This window comes from Hippocampus guttulatus, chromosome 7, assembly GCF_054856545.1.
Source record: "Hippocampus guttulatus isolate MCC_2025c chromosome 7, RoL_Hgut_1.0, whole genome shotgun sequence".
Classification (NCBI taxonomy): Eukaryota; Metazoa; Chordata; class Actinopteri; order Syngnathiformes; family Syngnathidae; genus Hippocampus; species Hippocampus guttulatus.
In genome coordinates this window covers 17302528-17326788 of record NC_141267.1, presented here as the reverse complement: position 1 = coordinate 17326788, position 24261 = coordinate 17302528, and the positions used below count along the sequence as shown (strand labels likewise).

General features: G+C 42.3%; 1 protein-coding gene across 2 annotated transcripts in view; it reads left to right on the top strand.

The window, feature by feature from the left end:
* The first annotated feature begins 3355 nt into the window (after positions 1-3355).
* The window catches only part of rxrgb (retinoid X receptor, gamma b), a 31113-nt gene continuing 10207 nt past the window's right edge, over positions 3356-24261 (top strand). The window contains exons 1-2 of one of the 2 annotated variants that reach the window (XM_086115507.1): positions 3356-3610; positions 12902-13037. In XM_086115507.1, coding sequence (XP_085971633.1) covers positions 3590-3610; positions 12902-13037 — 157 coding nt within the window. In that variant the 5' untranslated portion in view covers positions 3356-3589. The remainder of the gene's footprint in view (positions 3611-12901; positions 13038-24261) is intronic. The other variant, XM_086115508.1, reaches the window with a different exon arrangement.

The window sequence follows — 24261 nt, the reverse complement described above, 5'->3', positions numbered from 1 at the left end:
ACGCGATTCTGGTGTTTTCCTCAGACATAAACAACAAACTTTCCACAGAATCATCAGGCCACGCAAGGTAGCACATTTTCAGTGAACTGCTGTGTCAGGGGAAAGAGTGACAAAACAGAAACCCCCTTGGTGGAGATAAAAAAAAAAGCGAGTTCGGACCACATTTCATCTTTTGTGTCTCAGATTGATGACCTTTGAGATGGATGATGCTCCGCTGCGCTGTGTTGCATTGTCTTATGCAGGCCCGACACAAAGAGGGTAGAACACTTATCATCTCAGGCGTATGTATGGAACTGGGAGGAGGGGTTGTCACAGAAGTGAAGGGGTGGGGTTCCCTCTGATAAAATGTAATGGAGATGGCCTAATGAGAGCACAGGCAGATGGAGGGTGCCCCCCTCCTGTGACAACAACAGCCTCAACCTCCATCCCGAAGCTGGAAAAACATGTACTTATTCGGATGCGCCATTTTTTTAATATGTGGTGGTACATGGTTGTGCTTATCGTTACTCAGTTTTCATTTGTTGGCCTTTGATAGCGGTGAATTGCTAGCAGGCGGCTTACCAGGTTTGTAGACCTCGGTTTGGGATTAGTGTTTGAGAGGACATTGTTTTGTGGGAATGGTGCTGTGAATACAAAAGCATTAGTGCAGAAGGTTACTTCATTGACTGTGTTTTGTTTGTGTTTGTGTGTGTGTGTGTGTGTGTTGGTGAATGGTGGGAGCATGCTGATGTTGATGAATGCACTGGAGAACCCCCAAAATGATTCAAATGAAGCCCAAGGTAAAATAAGCTTCATAAAAGGTTGGTATATTACACATCCAAAAATTCGAATACCTAACAATCAGCTGCCATAATGGTCCAGAGAAGGCATAGCAAAAAAGCTCTCTGAAATCATCTCAATGCCTTGAACCATGTGCCGCCATTAGGTCCACACAAAGAACAGTCTGACAAATGAGCACTTTATGTCCCTCTTTGACTTTAATGAATTTATACGTTATCTGGCCCCTAATGGAGGCCGTGGCAGAGGGGCTGGCGCAAGGCCATAACAAATGAAAAGCTCTGATTAGCGCAGAATGAGACGAGAAGGGGGAAAAAATGCCATTCATCTTGGTTAGCATCCCTCGTGAGCTCTTTTATAGTTGCTGTTACAAGGACGGTGGAACCAGGGGTGCCGGTCCCATTAATGGGGCAGCTGAGTGGTCAGCGGCCCCGGCGTTGACGGAACGTCTGGTCCACTCGCGCAGTTCAAGTCAGTGAATGGCTCAGTGCAGTTTGACTCCTGAATAACCTTCGGAGGTACCGGGAGCTTCACCCCTACATGACCCCGCTCTGTGGAGAGGGGTGTGCATGTGTGTGTGTGTGTGTGTGGGGGGGGGGGGGGGTTGGGGGTCTACTCCACAGGGATGGAGAGGGGGGGGGGGCACCACCCACTCTTAGTCTCACACTAGCAACAGGTAAACATGAGAAGGGCTGAAATAAACATCTTGAATATGCAAATGTTAAGAAGCATACGTGATTTAAATACAGCACTGTATATCGTGTTTCCATATGCAAATTCAAGATAATACGCACACAATGTTGATGGATTAATTGATGTATCGAAAACTAGATCAATCTGATGATGATTATCTTCATTTTGTTTCATCCCTTACTGTTTTGCAGATGTCAATTCTGATCTGAGAGATGTACTTGAGAAAATATGTAAAATGGTTGTAGGTAAGAGCTGATTCCCATTTAACATAAACTCGAATGTGATTGGTTAGTTTTGGACACAACCATAATAGTGATGGGAATTCCGGCTCCTTTTAGAGAGCCGGCTCTTTTGGCTCGGCTCCCTAAAAAGAGCCGGCTCTTTCGGCTCCCAAATGGCTCCTCAGTTTTTTTGTTGCTTAAATTAATTTACTACCAAAAATAACGTAATATTATGTGTAAAATGAATTAATAATGCAAAAAATAGACATTATATCAAATATTTATTATTTATATGGCTTTATTTATATTCTTCTGAACATACTCAACATGGAGTGCTACAAAAATAAAAACAAAGTACCAAGACCCATCTCAAAACACGGTCGTCAAAAAGTTCCAATCTCTGCATGTGTATATTTATAAGCTTTTAACTATTTACAGTAAAACAACATAAGTAAGCGTTGAATACCGCACAACAAATTATAAATTAAAATTTGTAAAACAAAAAGAAAAAAGCAGTATCCAGGTAAATGTTTTAGCTTGTCTTTAGCGAAGATTGTGTGTGTGTGTGTGTGTGTAACCCTCCCCTTCCTCTTCTTCCACGGATCTTGACCAATCACGTGCGGCTTTAACAGAAGGGGGGAAAAACAGGAGAAAAAAAAAGTCGGCTCCTATTCGGACCGGCTCCCAATGAGGAGCCGGCTCCCATCGTTCACTTCAAAGAGCCGGCTCGTTCGCGAACGACACATCACTAAACCATAATACCATGAACACAGTGTGCACACACAGGGGTTTTTTGTTCTTACCTCCCCTCTCAAAAACAATTTCATTAGATTTTATTTTTCAATTGAATTGTACAGGTTGTAGGTCACATTAAAGCCATCTATCGAGTTTGCTAGTTAGCTAGCTAGCTAGCTCGATAAAGGTCAATTTTTTTTACTGTATATCATAAATACATGACACATAAACAGGGGTGTGTAGACATTTTATATCCACTGTAGATCGATAGCTCAAAAGAGAGCTACATGGCTATCTTGATAGATAGATAGATAGATAGATAGATAGATAGATAGATAGATAGATAGATAGATAGATAGATAGATAGATAGATAGATAGATAGATATGGTTAACATTCAATTGATAGACTACTTAAAAGACCCTCAATACTATTAAGGATGTTTCAAAAAATAATAATGCTCACTTTGGATTTTTCAGAAAAGTGATAAGTCGAATCTAATGTGTGTTAATTATTGAAGATCTAGCTTGGTAAGTGCAGGGGGAAAAACTTGGATATTCTACAGCGGTAATCAGCAGTACTGTACCTAATGTTTAGTTATGAAAATGCAGTAATGCAAATCAGTGGTTGACGATTTATGATTACAGCTCAAACATGGTTAATTTTCCTGAAATGTAATACTTTATTTATATATATATACTGTATATATATAAAATAAAAAAATAAAAATAAAAAACGTGTTGCGCTGTGGAGACGTTTGCTATTCCTTTCTGCTTTCAAGGAAACATTTCGTCCCGGATTCTCAGCTGAAAGCATTGGCGTCTAATTCTTGGTATTTTTAAGGGATCTTCTATTTAACCGGAAAGTAGGCCAACAAGTTACGCAAAAAAAAAAAAAAAATTAAAAAAACCCTCAGACCCACCACAGCAGCAGCAGAGGCGTTTGGTGTTCGTGTTGGAGCTTGATACGGACCACTGTTGTCATTGGGAGAAGTGCTGTTTTTGAGCGGCCCCTCCTCCTCCTCCCTGGCCGGGCCCCCTGGGCTCGAGAGCCGCCTCGCACGCTTTTCAGTCCGACCCGGGAGAGGAATGCGCGGGGATGCCGAGTACCGCCGACTGTAGGACAGCTACGAAGCCTCCACTATAACAACCGTTATGGACAGCCATGATCCGTATGTCCATTTCAGTAAGTACACTTCCTCGTATTCGACTTTTAAACCCGTCGCGGAGAATGAGAGCGGCGGTAAGAAGAAAACTGCTGGAGGAGTGTTCCCCGTCTATGGCGTCTTCTCTCTGGGCTTTCACCTCACGCAGCTTCGGTTCTCGTGGCCCGGTGCTCCCGTGTATCGATGCGATTATTTTTGTGCTGTAAATAAAGTCAGGTGGTCGTGGCGCTCGGGCAAGGTCAGAGGTTGGCATTTTAATTGCTCTTATGTAATTTATGACTTTGCTCAACTGTTTGAAACTTAATTTACTGCGCGGAGCATGGAGAGGCTATTCGTGATAACAAGAAAGCAGGGGTTGTTGTCACAAACAAACTTGTGGCACAAAGTGCCCCCCCCCCCGCTACATTACCCCCCCAATCTCCTCCACACAACGCGGGTCATCTTAGAGGGCATCCATCCCACGGACAGCGTGATGTCATTTTGCTAAGTAAAGCTTCTCTCCTGCTCTGACTCGACGACTTTGCCCTTGAACCAGCTGATGGCTTTCTTTTTTCACCCCCCTTCTTTGCCCTTCTATTAGCAGAATTGTTTATGTGACAGCTTTACAGCCCTGTAGAGTCGGGCAACACGTGGATCACAGTAGGCCAAAAGTAGATGGGTTTTGTGTGTTTAGTTTACTCAATTAACAAGTTGAATTACACTTTATATGTTTTCACCAGTGATGTTTTGTTCTCTTCACGTGCTGCAGAACTAGGACATTTGCTTTCTTTGTGCAGGAGCATCTTACCTTTGTAAACTCTTGTTTTGCACCACTTTTTACTGCACATATTGTCTTGGAAAATGGATGTTTGGGTAACCTTTTTATGCAGTTTATCCATCCCAGTTATGTATGGAGCCCCAGATTGGACATGGGCAAAACAAAACCCAAAATGCAAATATCTAGCAACAGATTAGGTGGAACAGCATACAGAATCAAAACCTCTGGCCATGGAGTAGGTAGAATGTGCACACAAAGTACAAATGAATGATGTTAACATCATTTCTGGACAATAGGGACATTCTCTATTAGGATATTATCTATCACAAACGTTTTACGCTAAATATCGCAGCGTTGTAGTAGGCCGAAGTGGGTATCACACGGCAGGAGGTTTTATTCCTAAAAAGTATATTCAGCAGTATTGTAAGCTACTGTAACACTATTGACTGTACATTAACACTACACCTACAATGAAAAACAAAACAAAAAAACACCCCCAACTTAAATAATGATTCGGTTAAATCAATGCACATAAGTTAAAAATTATACCTAAAATGTTTTAGGGCAAATGCTTTTTTAATGGGAATGATATTAAACCCAAAAAATGAGTGCTTTGTAAGCGCTATTTTGTGGCCACAAACTAGTATATTGTAGCGACAAATTGGCATTTTGTGCACGTTCTATCTCTCTTGTGGCCACAATTTCAAACACATTTCCTTTCATGTCTGACGCTCCATCGTTGTGTATTTTAGCATGTGCACGTTGACATTTGTTGCCAAAGGGCCTTTTTTTTTTTAAAGTCACGTTAGTATGTGCTAAACCCCTGTTCTATTGTGTTGTTCAGGGTAGGTCGAGAGGTATTTGGACAATGACCGAATTGTTTTTTTTTTTTTAACCCACCGCCGTGAATTTGAAATGTAACAGTCAAGGTGGAGTTGAATTTTAGACTTGCAAATGTCATGTAAGCGTTTTTCAGGAAACATGGCTTTTACCATATAGAAATAGCAGCCATTTTATGCACTATTTTCATTTAAACTAGTTTTCAAAGCAGCCTAGAAACAAAAGGTCGCATGACACATCAGGATGTTTTTCATTTGATTGATTTATATTTAAAGCCCAGAAGTGTTTTTCACTGAAATGTTTAGTATGATTATGTATTTGCTATTGGGTTTGTGTAGGTTAGTGCTTGCGTAGAAATTTGGGTTACGGCAGCTGTAGGAATTGAACCTTGCTTTTCTTCGTGCATGAACATCTTGCCTTCGAAATTCTTGTTTTTATTGACATTAGCAGATGCACACATTTTCTTGGAAAGGAGCTTTTTGAAGCACATTTCTGCCCCAAAGCCACCTCGAAGGGCTCTTTAGCATAGTTTCTGAAATATTCGGAGACAGTGTGTCCCAACATTTACTGAGCGACCGCACATATTTTACAAAAAAAAAAAAATTTCAAAGCACAGCAAAAATGTCATCAAACGTTTTGAAAAAAAAATTCAATTCAAATTACTCACAAATGTAAGTTAATTATGGACCTCCTGTCATCCAGTGGAAAATTATTACAATTGTTGTGCCTGTCATTTGATGACACTGGCATAAATAGACAAAGAAGAATTATTTGAAGTAAATAAAAGAATCACTTTTGGAACAATAAAGCCGCCGTGGATTATTTCTGGCAGCACATGTATTTGTCACTATACACTGTGCCGCGACACAGTGAATCACAGAATTTTGGCATTTTAACATCACATTTGATTTGAAATACTTTGGAAAACATTAAAGATGTGCATGGGGTGTAGATTTTCGGATTAAATTTCAGACAGTTAAAAAAATATGTTTACCATTTCGGAATTACAGTCACTTTATGCTAAATCGGTTTATTCCTATTTTAACTGACTCAAAATGATCTCGGAAAAATTACATAATTTGAACTATAAGATTTTTTTTTTTTTTTCAAATGCTCCCAGGTGCTTTTTAAAGCCTTCACTGGGTGTCTGTTTGTGGGTTTTGACGGCTTCTTTTGTGTCTTCTGTCAATGAAAAGCATGCTCAATTGGGTTGAGATCAGTTTTGGAATATTAGGGTCAATGTCAGTCAAGTCAAGTACAACTTTATTGTCAAATAAATAAAATTAAGCAGAGTGTAGATGCACCAATAAATCCATCTCTGATAAACAACAGCAAGGCGATTCCTTTTGTAGCCATACATTTCTATCCAAAATGATTGATATATGATGTGGTATGCTTTGGATCCTTTCCATGTCCATGTTTTTTTTGTTTGTTTTGTTTGGGGGGTTTTTTGGACCGCCATTCTCCTTAGTTATTGTGTTGGATCTTTTTAAGTTGTGCCGCTATACCTAATGTTTTGTTTGCAGCTGAGAGTGACAGCAGTGAACAATCAATTGTCGCAGTGCCTATTTAAAAAAAAAAATTGTTTTGGAAAGTAGAGCGAGTGTAGCAAAAGACATTCGCATGGTATTAAATTCTAACACAAAATGGGCCTTTGAGCATAAACAGCCTCAATGTGCTATCTCTGAGAGGCTTTTAATTGTTTCCATAACCAGTGTGCCCCCGAGGGGAATGGAAGAGACATCTGGATGGGGCAACTTGTAAGGGAAGCCTATAGCGGGCGCCCGGATATGGAATATTTAGGCCCTCTGCCATCCCAAATGGTCCGATTATTTGTAGTTTCATCATCAGAATTTCTCTCAGCTCAAAGACAAAAACAGTCAAAAACACTTTTCTGGGTTTCTGTTGCAGTAAAATGGTTCTTGTGGTGAATGATTAATCATCTGGAGCATCATCTTCCAAGCCCTTTTATGTCATGGTGATAAAATTGAGATCACTTCTTAAAAACATGTTACTTGGATCTAAATTACATCTCACACAGTCTGATTTGTTTCTATGATGAGATTGATTAACTGCTCCTATTTTACCACAACATGTAGCGCAGATGAAACAAAACTGTCTTGTGATCTGATTGCTTGGAGGTCCACTCATCGTTTCTCACACATCTGTTTCAGTAGGCCCGTCGAAGGCCCGCCCTTCGCTCCGTAAAAGAATCAGCATTTCTTCTTTCTCAGCACTTTTTTTCTTTTCTTTCAAAATTTCCCATCCACCAAAGAGATCCTTATGAACACCCCACCCCCCTACCCCTCACTCCCCCCGGGCTGCCTTTGATGCTGAGAACTTATTTAAGAAGTCGTGACAAGGGACGGCAAGTGAAAAGGGAGAACTATAAAAGAGGAAGAATTACAGGGCGGGCTGGAGAAAGCAGTCGCCCTGTTTTGATATGAAGAACCGCGACTTTTGCTTGGCTTCACGCTCTGACTCAACACTTGGATCCGGCCAACACGTTCATACATAAATTCCAACGTGCAACGCGTAGCCGACGTTTAGCTGACTGTCTGGGACCCGACCGCGACCACGTCGTCATGTGACTGAAGGAATGCGGCCGTTGCCGCTAGTCTGGGAAGCCGTGGCAGCTTTCAAAACCTGCTCGCTGACTGCCAAGCCCTTCACGCAGTTCCCCCACCCACCCCCACAGAGATAAATAAACCACACAGGTAGAGGGTGTGGCACTTGGCAGGTTTACTCAAGGATCCTCGCTACTTGAGACCCAATGTATTAGCACACAATGCACGCAATAGTATTGAGTGTGTGTAGTTTTCTGTCAGTGGAAAAGGCTGCTTGACTGGATTGTGTGTGTATTGGGGGGGGGGGCTTGGGGTGTGGCATGTGCTTGTTGTGAGAACAGAGTTGAGGGAAAAGAAGGGGGCGCAGGGAGTCCATTCTCAGGGTAATTGTCAGTAATTAGTCATTAGAGAAGAAGGTCAAAACCTTGATTTAATTCCAGATTTAATCAAGCGGAGGACCTTGGAAAAGGTTGCAACGGTGTGTGCCTGCGAGGTGCTTTTTGGATCGTCTTCATTAATTGTGCAATAACGGCATGCTATCCGCACAAACTCGCACTACCGCCGTCCCGTTTGGTGTTTGCTTGTTTTGAGTGCTCTATTGACTGCCTCCGAGTTGTTTTTTTTTTTCTTTAAATGATTCCTCCACACCCCGAAGCAGGAAATAATGGATGTATAAACAATCATTTTCAGCGCCAAACCGTCCCGCTCATGAAACCTGTATTCAGTCTACAGGGCAATGCTCTACGTCACATTTTAACATTCTTAACTGTCACACAAGTGTGAAAAAGGATTCACTTCGAAAATATTTGCATTTACTAGTTGACGATGAAGACGTTATTCAAATTTTATTTGTCATCTTTTTTTTTTTCACCTCTATGCTGGTTACAACTAAGCTAAATAAAAAGCCAAACACTTTATCTGGCGAGACATGATTCACAGGTTGTTGTTTTTTTTTGCAAAGGAAAATTGTTCTACCCAATTTTCATCATTATTTCATTTTCATTTTTATTTAATCTTTATGTATCCAGGTAAAGATATTGAGAACCGATTCTCATTTGCAATGTCGACCAGGCTGTATCTTGACGTAACTGAAAATGATCAAATGCAGGCAGTCCCAGAAGTCACTGTAGACTTCCATTTTCTATTTCATTTCAGGTGTCATTCGGACCGACTTTAAGCCATCGGCATTTGACAGGCTTTGCAGTTTTTGTCAGCAAATTTATGTCTTGGCTATGGCTCGCCAGTTGACATTGGAGCAGCGCTGCAAAATTGCCGCCCGACAATGGTTTTCTTTCCCGGACTGCAGTTGGAGCTGCTTTTATGTGCATCAAACTGCGCCAGCGTGAAGTACATTTCTTTCTATCCTGGGCAAGATTCTCAAAACAAGGTCTGTTTTTGACAAACCACACAGCAGAAGGCCTGCTACTACAGTAGTTGATAAAAAGACAAAACCTCCGAGCATGCGTTTACGCAAAGCCAGGGAAAGTCCATTCAGGGTGGGGGTGGCACAAAAGCAAAACAAAAACAAACAAACAAAAGCTTGATTCAACGTACAGTATGCGTCATGGACGATAAAGCGTTTTCCTGTACTGACTTCAGGTTGTGTGAAGCCTTTAAGTCAGGGGTGTCCAAGCTTTTTCACTGGGGGGCCGCGTTCAGAAAAATACAAGGCTGCAAGGTCCACTTTAACCCTTTCAGGGACAGCGGTTACTACAGTGGACAGCTTATCATGTGATCAGGTTACAGGGTGCACGAAAGGGTTACAATTCTTCAACTAGAATTTATTAAACACACAAAAATCAGTCAGGCAAGCAATTATAAATTGCTTGTATGTTCCAGTTGTCGAAAAATAAGATTTTAATCCCATCTCCACATTTAAAACCAAAACAAAAGCAAGCTGCAGTAAGCTTTTTTGAACCAATTTATTAAAAGACCTGGCACTTTGTTTTTCAACACCTTCCCTTTTTTGTTTTTAAACCAGCCTTATGAGCCATGTCAAATGTCATTTTTTTTAATATACACCGTGGGCCACTGCAAAATGGATTGCGGGCTGTAAATGGCCCCCAGGCTGTAGTTTCGACACTGAGCTTTCAGGGGAAGATTATGATGCACAACAACCCGAAGGCAGCCCAGTTAAAACTTCATTGTATAGTGACTTTTGACACCGTCACCGATATATACCTTGTGAAGACCGTTATACTGTAAATAACACTGAGAACAAAGACATCTATTTAAATGGTGCACCCACAAATCCTTTTGAAAGCTTTTGTTCAAGGTGCTCGGAGAGTGCGCCAAATTTAGCGCTTGGGGTTAATTCACTGTGTTTTATGTGGGCCACGACATTCTATTATAACAGAATGCGTTAAAGGATTAATTTCTGCTTCTCCCGTTGGGATTTGCTAAGTCTTGGAATGGTAGCCTGTGTGTCTCCGCCTCGTTTTCTGGTCTTCCATCGGGGCTTGTAGAGTCTCTTTTGCCGGTCGGCCGCATGCGAATGGATCCGATTACTGCCGGCGGTCCTCATCCAAGCGGTGTGCGGACATTTGACGCAGCCACACGCAGGTGCACAGTGCACAAGACAGTCTGTTATGTATGCTTTAAGTAGTGCATGTACCCACTTCGATGCTCATGTTTATTTATAAGGCTGACGGGCCATCAGGCAAATTCTTTGATACGGTGACAGGAGGTATTAAAGAAGCAGCCGCACACTTCTGTTCGGCACAGGTTGTATTCTCTGGTGATTAGAATTCATTAAAGTGTCTCTTAAAGTTGGCAAACGGAACAAAGACAATTGCAGGACATGTTCTATAATTAAAACAAGCATATAACTTTGCCTTAAAATCTGTTAATACTAAACAGAGCAGCTCAATGTGTCTTGAAACCAAGGGAAAATTGTGACAAAAAACATTTCATTTCTGTACATTCTAATAATACAGTAATGTGATTGCTGTATGTTTTTCTAAAGTCTTAATATTAGAGTGTTATTTTCTTTTTTTTTTTAATTGTTTGGGGCGGGGGGCTGGAAGCAATCGGTGGCACTTCCATTCATTTCAATGCATAAGTATGATTTAAGATACAAATGTTTTGAGTTCAAGCATGGTCAGCGAACAAATTAAACTTGTATCTCAAAGCACCACTGTAGCCCTTTTGAATTTTTTGAAGCCCTTTTTCTGTGTCCTTGGCTTCTTGTACCAAGGTTCAGATTCAACTTGCATTCCCCTCATGGGTTTTTCGGTTTATTTAAGTTCCCTTAGGCTTTGCCGTGTATTGTTCTTCTTTGCCTTTAAGGTATATTTTAGGCCCGTGTTTGCATCTGGCTTTTCGCTTTGCTGTCTGTTTACTTGACCACCGTCCAGCATTCTAAGACAATTCCTGACTTCCTGGAATGCTATACATGAGAAACGCTTGGGCTACGGCTAAGGACACGTTCATATTAATAACCACAAGCACACGGGCAGCTGACAATGTCACAACTGGCCCATTTTTCTTCGTGACGTCAAAGAGAATTACAGATGTTTTGAGGAAGGTGAAACACAAATCTTTTAGGCTCGGGCCTCTTCTTGTCACTTTTTTTCCTCATTCACAGGCCATTTGCCAAAGTTTTCCATTACATAAATAATCCATAGTGCAGTGGTTCACAAATTAATTATATCAAGTGCTACCCCAAAAAAATGCCTGGGGAAAAAAAAAGCTCTCTTTAAAGATTGAACGGAATGGAATTGTACTTAAAAGTTAAATACAACTGAATGGTACTTCAGCAGTAATTCTTTGGCGTACCACTAGAGGCAGCCTGTGTACCACTAGTTCCACTCATACCACACTTTGCGAATCAGTGCTATAGACTTCGAGAATGATTACCTTAAGCCTTTTACTTTTACTGCCGGGCGATCGTGAAGACAACCCCATAAATAGAGTGATCGTGTTATTTTTAGATGTTCGTGGCCTCTTCGCCCCAAAATGCATCTTTCCTGGATGCCACGATTTACAGAACAGCTTGGGGTCATCATTTAAGTTCCAGAGGGAGGAGGTGACGCCGCATACGAGCCCGCCGCCCGTCCGTTGTCTGAGAGGGGCACCCGATGCCTGTTAGCTTGCAAGCTCGCTGGTGTCTGTTGGAAAGCCTCACGACGACCCGGTGGAATGTATTCCAGCCACCGGAGGCTTTGAGTGGACATATTATCTCATCTCAAACATGTAGGCATGTATACTGTGTCCTATAAGAAAGGGACTAGTCGAAGTAGCATCCATTTTCAGCGTGTCGTGGTTTCACAAATTCCAAATTGGTATGATTGCTCACAACACTCTTCTGACGTGTCAAATGTCAGTACAGAAGGACTTTAAATCAGGCCATAATTGGTGAATATTTTGCTTCTCTGAATTTGTTGCATATTTGTCGTTAATGCTTCTTGGTTCCTCCTTGTTGCTGCTGTCCCAATATTTTCTGTGTTACGAATCGCCAAGATATCAATTACTCACCCAAGGAAAATCTCAACCACAGTGGACTGTGGTTGACTGTGGTTGTGTTTAGTCCTCTCAAGTTACATCTTTTGTACCGCTAATGTATTGAAAGTCCATTTACAACGGAAATGTCAAGATGCATGTACATAATTGAACCAAACAGCGCTGCTTGTTGTAAACGGGTCATATGATTCTTCTTTTTTGGCTGCCTTTTTAACACCCTTTGGCTATGGAAACTGTTCACCGCGCACCAATGTCTGATCCCTTTTAAGAAGCTGTAATGGGAAACTGCTGGTTATACTGTAAGTGTGATCCCTCCCATCCCCGCTCCTGACAGCTTTAATGCCTTGCCCCGCCTTCCAATCTCCCCATTTAATGCTATGCCGGACACCATTGCACTATAACAGGTGTCCCTGCACAGTTTTAGCCACAGCCTGAGGTATTATAGAGAGACACAAGTTGAGTAGTCGACTGAAGCGCTGATTTGTGTCATCAGTCGCATAGCAAACAGTTCCTATGGGATTGATCTCTCGGGACGGATAATCTGACTAATCTTGTAACCGGGGTTGATAGACTCCGCCTCTTCTTGCTCTCTACTGAAATCCCCAGCACCCCCCTTCCACCTCCTCCTCCTCACCATTCCTAAAAAGTAGAACGCATCCGGAGTTTCTGCCTGATTTTTTTTTTAGTTTGTCAAGCGCACCATCACTCAAGTCGGACGCCTGGGACGCCGGCTGGCGTCCTGCCAGCTCGCACCTGAAGGCATGTGGCAACCTGCGGCATCGGCCGGCGGTGGCACTGCGAGGGAGCTGTGTTATGGTCACTGTGAGTAGTCGACTCGGTGCATCCTTTTAAGGAATAACCGGAAGTAGATCAGGGTCAATTGTGTGTTTTTATTTTTATTTTTTTTGCTCTGGTTTTTTTTTCCCCACGCATAGTTTGACTCGCTAACGGATGCATTATGGTAATACCTCTAATCCCTGGACGCTCTTTATAAAACTCATCTTCCCAGGGTCAAAACTCTCAGTGCAAATAATGTGTGCTGCTTCTTTGCTGTGGTTTTCCCATTGTGGATTACACAGAAAATGAGGGGATATTTGGTCTTTTATGGAGCCCGCAACCATATTTGGTCACGTCAAGATGAAAATAGATAAAATGAATGGGGAAAAAAAATGAATGGATGTTTCAGTCAAATGCTCACTTGTGTTCTCAATCATGGGGAACCCCCCCGAGCCCACCAACACGTGTGGCTTCGTCCTTCACTATCTGTTTGTCTCTCAACACGCTTCCCTTCCTATTAGCACTCTCCATCCTGCTTTCCCTCGCCATTCGCATCTGCCGTCTGTCAGCCAGCATCCTTCCGTCAGCGCTTGCTCTGGTTTTCTGCTTTCCTCCTTCCTGTGTTTGAAGAGATGTGTTGGGAGGTGTTGACGTGAGCTCACGGGCACACATGCTGTACTCGGCCAGCTATCGGGCATCTGTGCTTGTGTGTGCGCCGTGCTCTGTACTTTTAGTGTCCTTGAAAGAGCCATTGTGTTGATGTCAGTTTTTTTTCCTGTAAGCCATTGTTTCTCCACTTACACTCTATAGAAAATACTCATATAATGTCTCGATAAGTTCCGCACTTAAGAAGTGCAGTCAACATTTTACGTATTGCTGTTCCCATGAAAAGTGATAAAGCCGCAGATTTGTTATGGTTGACCGAATTAGATTGGTTTTCGAGATACTTCAGCCTTAATCACACTCACATTTAAACATATGGACAACTAAGAGCCTTTAACAAATTTAACAAGTAAGTTTGTGGAATGTGGGAAGAAGCAGGAGTTGCCGGAGAAAATCCATGCGAGTGCTAACAGAACATGCTAACGCCACACAGGACAGGAAGGCGGCCACTTGCTTACCGTGCTATAGTACGTGTATAATGACACAAAAAAGAAAACAGCTTCGGAACTTAGATTTGGTTATCTACTTTAGTCTCGAGAGTATTGATGAAGCAGACCAGACACCTCCTCTTTTGTATTGGTGCTAATGTGTTAATTGTGCATAGCTCTCATACTCTACCTGCATTGACTTAGTTTCTCGCTGTCAGTTAATTGTACCGCAGTGGCTTAAAAATGAAATAACTCTTATTTTACTTTGACAAGAATACATCGTTGCTGTCATACCAAAAATCCCGTATTTTCCCAAATATGGTCGATTTTACCATTTTATCCACAAAATTTATACAATTGGTCTCCATCCATGTCATGGTAGTTTGATCCATTATGAACCAATTAAAATGTCAAAAATAGTTTGAGAGTAAATCTCTTAACTTTTGGACACTTGGAAGTGCCTGAGAAGTGTTGTTAAGGCTCCAGTTTTTCTTCTCTGTGCGGAAGCTGTGCAGAATTATTTTTGTCTCAACGTTGAACATTTGATGAATGGATGGGTGAAAAGAAGTCATTTTGGAGATGTCAGTATCCCCGCCCAGCTGCAAAGATTGAGTAGATTTGTGGCTATCTTCGTCAATATCTGCTAATAGCGCAGCTGAACCATTAGACCACAGCATTAGAATAATACGCCCAATTAGGCAACATGCTGGAGCTGCGAGTGCCAGTTCATCAATCGTAACCCTTGTTCAAACAGTGAAACGAAAGCACCAAGCAGGCTTTAAGTTCCACCACGACAATCTCCAGTATTCCCCGTCACAGGACATGAATGGAACGTCACATGCCACAAAATAGTTCAGTCTAATGAGGTTTGCGCCATAGGGATGTGTGTGACACAGCACAACTGTTTTTGTAAATTCCCTACATGTTACTCAATTCATTTTACAATGCAGCCCGAAATCACATGCACGTCAGCTGTTCGAGAGTCATGTCATTAGCTTGTTTCAACTAATGACAATTGGACTCATTTCCTGTGTTGCGCCATAATCTTAACACCGCGAGTACAAGGCGGAGTTGTGATGGTTCATGATTATGCGAAGGAGTCAACCTGTGAACTTAACGCGGGCTGTTTACGTTTCATTGTTTCATTTTCAGTACGTCCAGCTTTATTTGTGACAGGTTATTATTACATTTTTTTTGTAAACGTTTTTCATGAGGGAAAAATACTTAACGGTTTCCTCTAGGCCACAAGGTCGAGAGGTCAGGTCACCCTCAGTGTGTGTGTTTGTGAGTGAGTGTGCGTGTGTTTCTGTGTTTGGTCCCATGTCTTTATGTATCATCATTATGTTTATGTATTCCGTGACTTACTACCTTATGTACACTATTACGACAAGCCTAATTACTGCACATTTCATGGCTACACGTCAAGGTTATAATCGTTTGGAATTTCACATTATAGTTAGTTTTTTATATTTACAATATGTAATTTTCGAGCTGGTTTTTAAAGTTTTTATCCATTTCTCTCTTTTTTTTTTTAAACGCTTCGTTTTAGTTTTAGTTTTCATTTATATATATATATGGAGTAATTGTATAGTGTAATGAAAAAAGATCACCAAGTATTGTGTAATAAAATAAACTGTGATTCCCAAATGACTGTCCACTCTAAAAACAGTTGGGTCAAAAATAAACCAGTTTGGAGGGACTCACCTGCCACTTTCTGGGTTGAACAACAAAAAGAATGTTTGGTCACTTTTGAACCGCAATTGTTTTATTTTTTTTTACCCAACTGTCTTAGTGTTCAACCTTCTTCTGCATGACCATAAAGTATTACAGAATACATTGGTTTAAAATGAAACTCAAACGCTCATGTATGAAAAAAAATGACAGGTGATTTTCGCTGTTGTTGGTTAAAATGTAGTTTCAGGCCAATCGTTTTATAAAAGGCACTCTCATCTATCCGTACATTTTCAACACCGCTTATCCTGAAAAGAGTCACGGGGAGTTGCTTGAGCCGATCCCATCTGACACCCTGAACTGGTTGCCAGCCAGTCGCAGGTCATATATTCACAATGTACATCCACACAGTCACTGAGCCACTAAAGGCGCTCTGGTTTTTCTTTTAGTTCATGAATGATTTTTTTTCTTCTTTTTTTTTTAAATTTCGGCGTGAGATATTTTGTTCATTTTTACTAACTATAATATTCTCGCGGGTCTGTCTATAAGATGGGAGGCGCTGGCTACAACTTTTGTCTATTTGCGGGACAGTGTACTGTACTTTATTTTTTTTTGTTCCGTTAGTCTCCTGAATTGATCCATTATCGCACCAAACAGACACCGAAGAAGGGTTTAACTGTTGTAGGAAATGGAGCAGAGGTCGTTCATCATCTTTTCAGGGAAAGTTTGTGTGTTCACTCGAGAGTTCACCACGGGGCAGAACTTCGGGGTCAAAGGAGTTCACTGGTGCAAGTTGTTTGTGTTCACTTATTACAGCCGCATTGCTTGAAGGAAAAACTCATTTCTTATACGTTATATTGGAGAAATAATACTCAAGTGCTTTATCTTTTCCTGTCATTTTCAACTGAATTTTTTTTTTGTTTCTTCTTTGGGATGAATGAGGTGAGCTTTCTTATTTGTCGCGGCGTTCCAATTGTTAATAAAATGGGTACCGATGGTGCTATGCATGGTGACCCAGAGTGCAAAGATATCAATCTTACCGATGAGTGTGTGAGTGAAAAGAGGGCCAATCATGATCTCATCAATGCATTTATCTTGCATTATTATATTTTAGCAGCCCGGTGGTCCAGTGGTTAGTGCATCGACCTCACGGTGCAGAGGTCGTGTGTTCGATCCTTCCTGTGTGGAGTTTGCATGTTCTCCCCGGGCCTATGTGGGTTTTCTCTGGGTACTCTGGTTTCCACCCACATTCCAAAAAACATGCGTGGCGGGTTAATGGAAAACTCTAAATTGTCCCGAGGTGTGAGTGTGAGCGCGCATGGTTGTTCGTCTCTCTGTGCCCTGCGATTGGCTGGGGGACACCGGTTCAGGGTGTCCCCCGCCTACTGCCCGAAGACAGCTGGGACCCTTGTGAGGATAAAGCGAATTGGAAAATGTACGGGTGGATGGATGGATATTATATTTTAAACCTTTTGCCTTATCCTATCCTATCCTGGGCAATCGGCCCCCGTCAGGGACTTGCCCCCCCTCCCGGGTCCCACACCCGGCACGAATCCCGTTGGTGTCTTGCAAGGTTCCCCGCCAACATTTCCTTCCCACACCTCCCGCAAGCCACCCTTCTCCCTCCGCGACCCCCATTCGCCCTTCGTTTCCCCCCAGCCCCCCCTCCACACGCCCCACCCGCTCCCTCCCTTCTCCCTCCTCCCTTCTCCCCCTCATTCTCTCCGTCCACTCTTTCACAGCCTCTCACGTGTCTGGCATAGTTTGCTTTCGTCACCCACCTTTCACACCCTCCGCACTGTCTCCTTTCTCCCTTCTCCTCATACGCCCCTCCCGTGCAACTCCTTTCGTGACTTATTTTATTCCCTTTCGACCCAAACCTCCTCCCACACCTCCCACACTCAAACTCCACCTGTTCCTCGTTCCTGCGGTGTATGCGTTTTTCGTGCATGGTTAGACCAGCTCTACTCCTGCATACTTTTCCGCACCCCTCATACCTACATACCAACCCATCATTCACTCTCCTAACATTCCTTCCCAGTCTTTCCTCGTTCCTACCCCCCTCATATTTGTGACCCTTCTGATTTTCCCATTTATACAGGTGATCCATTCGCTCGCTCACTCTCCGCTTCCATCCTTCCCTTTTGCCTTTAACTTGGAACTGGCATCATCATCATCATCTCATTGATTGCTCAGGACTATGTCAAATCAAGGAGAATCGTTTGTTGATTATCACGCCATGTCATTGTTCAGTCTCAAGTAGTCTAAGCTTCAGACCACCTTGACGGCGCTCTCATCTCCGGATGGTATTATTCTTCAAGAGACGACATTGGCACCGAAATAGGAGTTTCGAATTTGCAATGAGAGATGCTCCCGTCCCTCGAAATGTTCAAGCAGATGCCGTCACACTCAATAGCTGAAGTTTTATCCAGAGGGTTGAATGAAGTGCATTTATACATCCATCCATCTGTTTTATGTGTAGTCCGTTTATTGATCCAACTCCGCACAACAGGGGCTTCTCAATTGGTGGTCGGCTGTTCTTTGCCAGACTGAGAGATTACATGTGTGCTATAGGATCATGTTGGGGTTTTTTGGGGGGGGGGGGGGCAGATTCTGTGCAGGATGTTGCCCCGGCCATCCATCAATCTGTCTATCCCTCTCTTGCTGTCCTGCCTCCATCCCCTCCTCCTCCGGCTCCTCTTCGGCCTCCCCACCTTCTTGACAGCTGGCCCGCTGAGCTGCACATACTTACCCAGGGATAAGAGGATTTAGTGACACAATTGATCAAGCATCAACCTCATTTAGCAAAGAAATTAATGTTTAGCCGGGGCTGTGGTTTTTCCACTTGTGTGCGTGGGGGCCAGGCAATCTGTGTCTTTCGCAACTTTGGTGCAGCGCAGCGCTCACCGTTAGGAGGCTTGTTAAATACAGTACATGTCCGCTCAAGGTAACGAGCTCTGCAGACTGTCTGCCTGATGACTGCAGGGTTCGTTCTGCTCTCTGTCCTTTGGTCGATGACAGATATTTGTGCGCGCACGCTGCAGTCGGCGTGTGCAAACAACAGCCAGACACGCATAAATAGAGTCACGGAGCCAAAAGGTATCGAACAGATGGGAAGTTTAAGATCCGTCTTCGTAAGAGCTAATCTGGTATTTATTAAGGCACGTGTTGTTTTGGAGTCGATCTGTCGCTACCGTCCCGTCACTGAGCCCACTCCCACACTGTTCTCCGGAGAGGGGATATTATTAGTTAGTGGGCCGCGGGCTTATTGAATTACAGCACAGGGAAGCGCTCCATCCAGCTACCAGTGTAATTAACAGTGAGGGATTTAGGGGGGTTTTCAACCGGGGGATGTTTCGTTCAACCTGTTGATCACCCACATCAGCTGGATGTCTTGGCTCTTCTCCCCCTACATAATTTTTTTTCAGGGGTGTTCACAAAAAACGGTCTAAATCTGAAAATGATGTAAAAGATTAGTGCATTCATTCGAATCAAATTATTCCACTTCAAAAAAAAATTATATACAGTATATGTTAAATATATATATATATAGTCAAGGATATATATATTTTTTTTTAACAGGCTATGTACGGTGACAGTAAAATGATATAAAAGTGTTTTGGGGTCGTACTTTGCAATATATTTACAGTTTAAATGATTAATATCGGCAATTATAAACACTTATAAGGAGGGCATCAATCACACAAAATTTTTCACTACTCACAGCAGGGCTCAGTCCCTATCGCAAACAAATATCAGGAATTTACGGTTTACATATTGTAATTCTTGTCGGGTGAAAGCAGATTCCAAAGCAAAATTAAAAGAATGTTAGAGTGAAAGAAGTACTCAAAAATTTGTGGGAGACTGGCCTGAACAAAAAAAGCCGCGGAGCTCCCTGGAAAGTAGCGCGCATGTTGCGGAACCATAAGATGGTCAGAGGTTACTGTCATCAGGCGATTATTTTATCGTTGTCATTTTTTTGCCAATTTTTGGCATCATCTGAATAGATTTCGGGAATTCTCTTCAATGTTCACCTTCTGCTATTTGAAGGCTGACTGCTACCCTCTTTTTTTTTCTTTTTTTTTTGTCATTGAGGGAGCTGTACTTCCCCTGGTTGCTGGCGTTTCCGGGAATGATCCATGTCAGCTGGGCCTGCAAATAGGACCTCTTTTGAACATGGTTCAAGAGTTTGGCAAGAGTTGACCTTTGGTTGGCGTTTTAACGGGTGGCCTTCGCTGTTCTCGTCTGTTTGCTCTCAAACAGATGCTTGCGTCCTCATAGCAATATATCGGCTTGGCCTGAGTCCATCAGACAAGAATCAATGGAACAGATCAGGAGCGGATGGTTTCATAAGATGCGTGTATGTCCTCAATATGTGATAGCGCCTCTTTTGTGAGATGCGCGATGGAGGCCGACTGGAGAGTAAGATGCTTTGTTTGGAGAAAATGATTCCTTTGAGGACCTTTGGACGAATTAACCCTTTCATTCACCGGGTCCTCCTACAACAGTATCAAGGTCCACATTTGGACTAGAATCTGCATAATGAGGGCCTGTACTGCTCACTGAGATCAAGATGACATCCAGCAGATGATCAACAGAATTCAACAGGATGTTCTCAGAGGGAAGTGGCCACTGATCTTGAGAGTGTCACACAGTCATCAGAATATTGCAACAGAGATACGGATAGACTGGAAGAGGCACTGAAAGACCGTTACCGTCTTCCTCTCCATAGGTGCGCACTCAAGCTTCGTGTGGCTTCATGAGGAGAACGTTAAATGTCCATAAAATCCAAAATATGAAGGCGTTTGTTTTGATATTTTCGGAGACAGATGTGGGCATCGTTCGAGATGAGCACATGAATTTTGGGTGCGCTTGGGTGTAATTTCCTAACATTAAGCTACATTAAGCTTTTTTACACGTAGTACTTTTACGTGGAGCGTTTTAGACTGTCCCAAACTACATGTAAAAGTAATATTCAGCACCTCGCCCTTATTCCCGCACACTCCGTTCAATTCTGCGGAGGGCTTTGAAATCCGCAGCAAATTCCACGGCCACCTGTTGGGATGGGAGCTGACTTTATGACCGTCATTTTGAAAAATGGACTGAAGGGGCACTTTTAAAATCCACACACTGCTCTATCTTGTCCTAACTGGTCTCGGAGGATACTGATGCATGCGAGAGCGTGTTCCCAAATTTTCTCCGACTCAGTACTTCCAAAATGGATGACATCTTTACAAGGCCTGACGAGAATTTATCATGCACAAAAAGAAAAGTGTCACTCTGAAGAATGAAGGCAGTACAGTACACTGGCCGTCCATTATATAATCATTTTGCACTAATGACTCTGCGCTGCGGCTCGCATCGAATTACATTGTGCCTTTTGTTGCATTGTTCGAGTTTTATGTGCATTGGAGCAATTCTGTTGTCTCCAATCTAAGAGAGGGAGGTCCCAATACATATTTGCCTTGCGGGGATCACTTAGGGCATATGTGGGAGCTGGTGAGTGAGGGGATGGAAGCAGGAGCTTCTGTACTAAACAGGAAGTTGCACAACATCTGTTCTGTCGCATACAGTGAGGGAGTGAATGATTTCATGCCTCGAACTTGCACAATACTTTGACGTATGCCAGAAGCCAAATTCAGGAGGACTGCTTTATTGCTGATGGCGCATAATGTAAAATGAAGGGACAGTGACCACTCTACATTATTAGTAGCCATCACGGGGCCGGCGCTAGTGAAAGTGTGCAAGAGTACATTGTTGGGGTGTCACACAGAAGTCAGCAGTCTTTTACGGAACTGATACAGAGCCCAATCCTGCTGATCAGATTTTCTGCTGCCAACGACATCCCATTTTCGTGATTTAATAACAATCTACTGAGAGGTGGTTCCTGAAAATGCCAGTAATCTGCCCTCAACCCCAAAAAAATGGTCATGTGTTTTTAAAAAAAGAAAATAATTCACTGTAATATTATACTTCATAAAAATGTAGTAGTAACATAATTAAATCGAATCTAAACATCGCGACTGTTTTCGATCTTTGTATGTTGGGGAGGAGCTTAGTTTGGCCTAGGTTGTTCATGGAAGTATTTCAAAATATCTTTAACCGATCTTCTGGCACATTTAATTTTAATGTTAATGTTGTAAGACGAGTTAGAAATAATTATAAACAGATTTGTAATCATAGTTTAGGGCACCTGTGTCAAAGTCAAGGCCCGGGGGCCAGATCTGGCCCGCCACATCATTTTATGTGGCCCGCGAAAGCAAATCAAGCTTGTCAAGTTCCATGATGCTTGCTCAAGTCTGAACCACAATTTCAAATTCTGATTTTAGAAACTAGTTATTTATCAACTTGTTGTGCGCTGCGTATGTAATACGTGGAGGTGATTAAACATTTAGATGGTTTCCCAAAATTCATAACGGCCCTCCAAATCAAACCGTAACTACAATGTGGGGTTTGACACCCCTGGTTTAGGGTATAGATTTTGCGTTTCTTTTCTTCTTTTGTGGTATAGTTATGGTTTAACCAATTTAACCTTTCATGCACCCTGTAACCTAATAACATGATAAGCTGTCCACTGTAGTAACCGCTGCTCCTGAAAGGGTTAATATCAGCAGTCAAAAGATTTTTTTTAGGGTATGTGTCAATATCAGATTTTCGCTATTTATCACAAATGGTGAATTACTGTAAATTCCTGAATTACACGCTTCAGCACTGTGCAGATGATAAAGAGTTACCAAGATTGCTTCAAATCACTTGTCAGAATCTAATAACTGATTCTAAAAATAATTTGACCAAGCTTGCATGCTGTCACACCCACATGACATTTGTATCACTTCCCTCATCATTGTAACATTTCACCCCCCCCCCCCCCACCCCCCAAAAAAAGTTGATTTATTTGAGTCACAGACATTAGCGCGAGAGAAGTGCACCACATTAATGCCGAGTGCTTGCATGCACGTGTCTGTATTTGTCGCAATTGAAGTTGGTGACAAACAAATGGCCTTACAGCTATGGAACATGCATGAAATTACACGCAGTGCATCCCGTTACCCTGTTGAGTGACAGATTTCCTAAGTAGGTCATCTATGCAAATGCCAGCCTGTCAGTTCACATCAATAGATCCAAAGCAAGGTCAGCATTCTGGCAGCAAAGTCGGGAAGGCCTCACTCTGGTTAGTGTTGAGAAGAATATCATTTCATGCAATGTTTGGGATTACAGTCATAGCACGGAACAATGTGCTTTTGGAATACTCTGAATTAATATATTTGAATAGATGAAACAAGTGAGACAAAATTATGATGAAACTGCAACAAGTGAAGCAAACCAAACAAAGTGCATATCATCCGTTTTTTTTCTTCTTTTTTTTAAGGCCCGATTTTTTTTTGAGGCCAATGCAGATTCAGATATTTTTCTGAATAAAATTCCTATAAATGTCCAGATTAATAAAAAATATATAATAAATAAAATTGCTTCTTTTTCGGTCCCTTAACACTTAACAACAATAAAGATATGAATTAAAGCAGAATATTTGACTGCTCTACAATATTTCTTCTGTAGAATTTGTTTAACTTTATAACAGACTGAAAAAAATGGCAGATTTCATTTTTGCGATAAGTATATATTTTTGGGGGGGGATCCACCCATTTGATTGCGATTATATTTGTCTTATGTTGTAATGTGTTCATGTGCAACCCAAAAAATCTGTCATCATTCTTTCAAAGGTTCCAAATATTTCTTTGACAGTGATACTTAGTCATGCATTTATCACAGCTATCATTTTCACTCGATCATCACAACCCTTTCCACACCCACTCTTGATCTCTGCTTAGCCATGTGCTGATCACCAACGCATTTCTGTGTCCGTGGCGAATGAGCTTTGCTAGCTTCAACATGCACCGAGGTGACTTAACACATAGGCATCCACCAGACAAGACCGAAAACACACATGCAGTGCTGTCGTGTCTCCTCCAACCACTAGGGGCACTACATGAGAGGATTGTCTAGATGGGGGAGAGAAGATATGTTGTAGAAAAAGAGTGTGTTGCTAATAGCTGACTGACTGCTGTGCGCCAATTGTAAAAATAAAGCAAAGTAAAAAGGAATGCCAGGTGTGTGCCTTGGAAATACTTGGAAATAATTTCCATGTCGCGTCACAATGGCTTAATTCGCTTTTGAAACAATTTGAAATCAATATATATCATTTGGGCGGCCCGGTAGTCCAGTGGTTAGCACGTCGACTTCACAGTGCAGAGGTACCGGGTTCAATTCCAGCTCCGGCCTCCCTGTGTGGAGTTTGCATGTTCTCCCCGGGCCTGCGTGGGTTTTCTCCGGGTGCTCCGGTTTCCTCCCACATTCCAAAAACATGCATGGCAGGCTGATTGGACGCTCTAAATTGTCCCTAGGTGTGAGTGTGGGCGTGAATGGTTGTTCGTCTCTGTGTGCCCTGCGATTGGCTGGCAACTGATTCAGGGTGTCCCCGCCTACTGCCCGAAGATGGCTGGGATAGG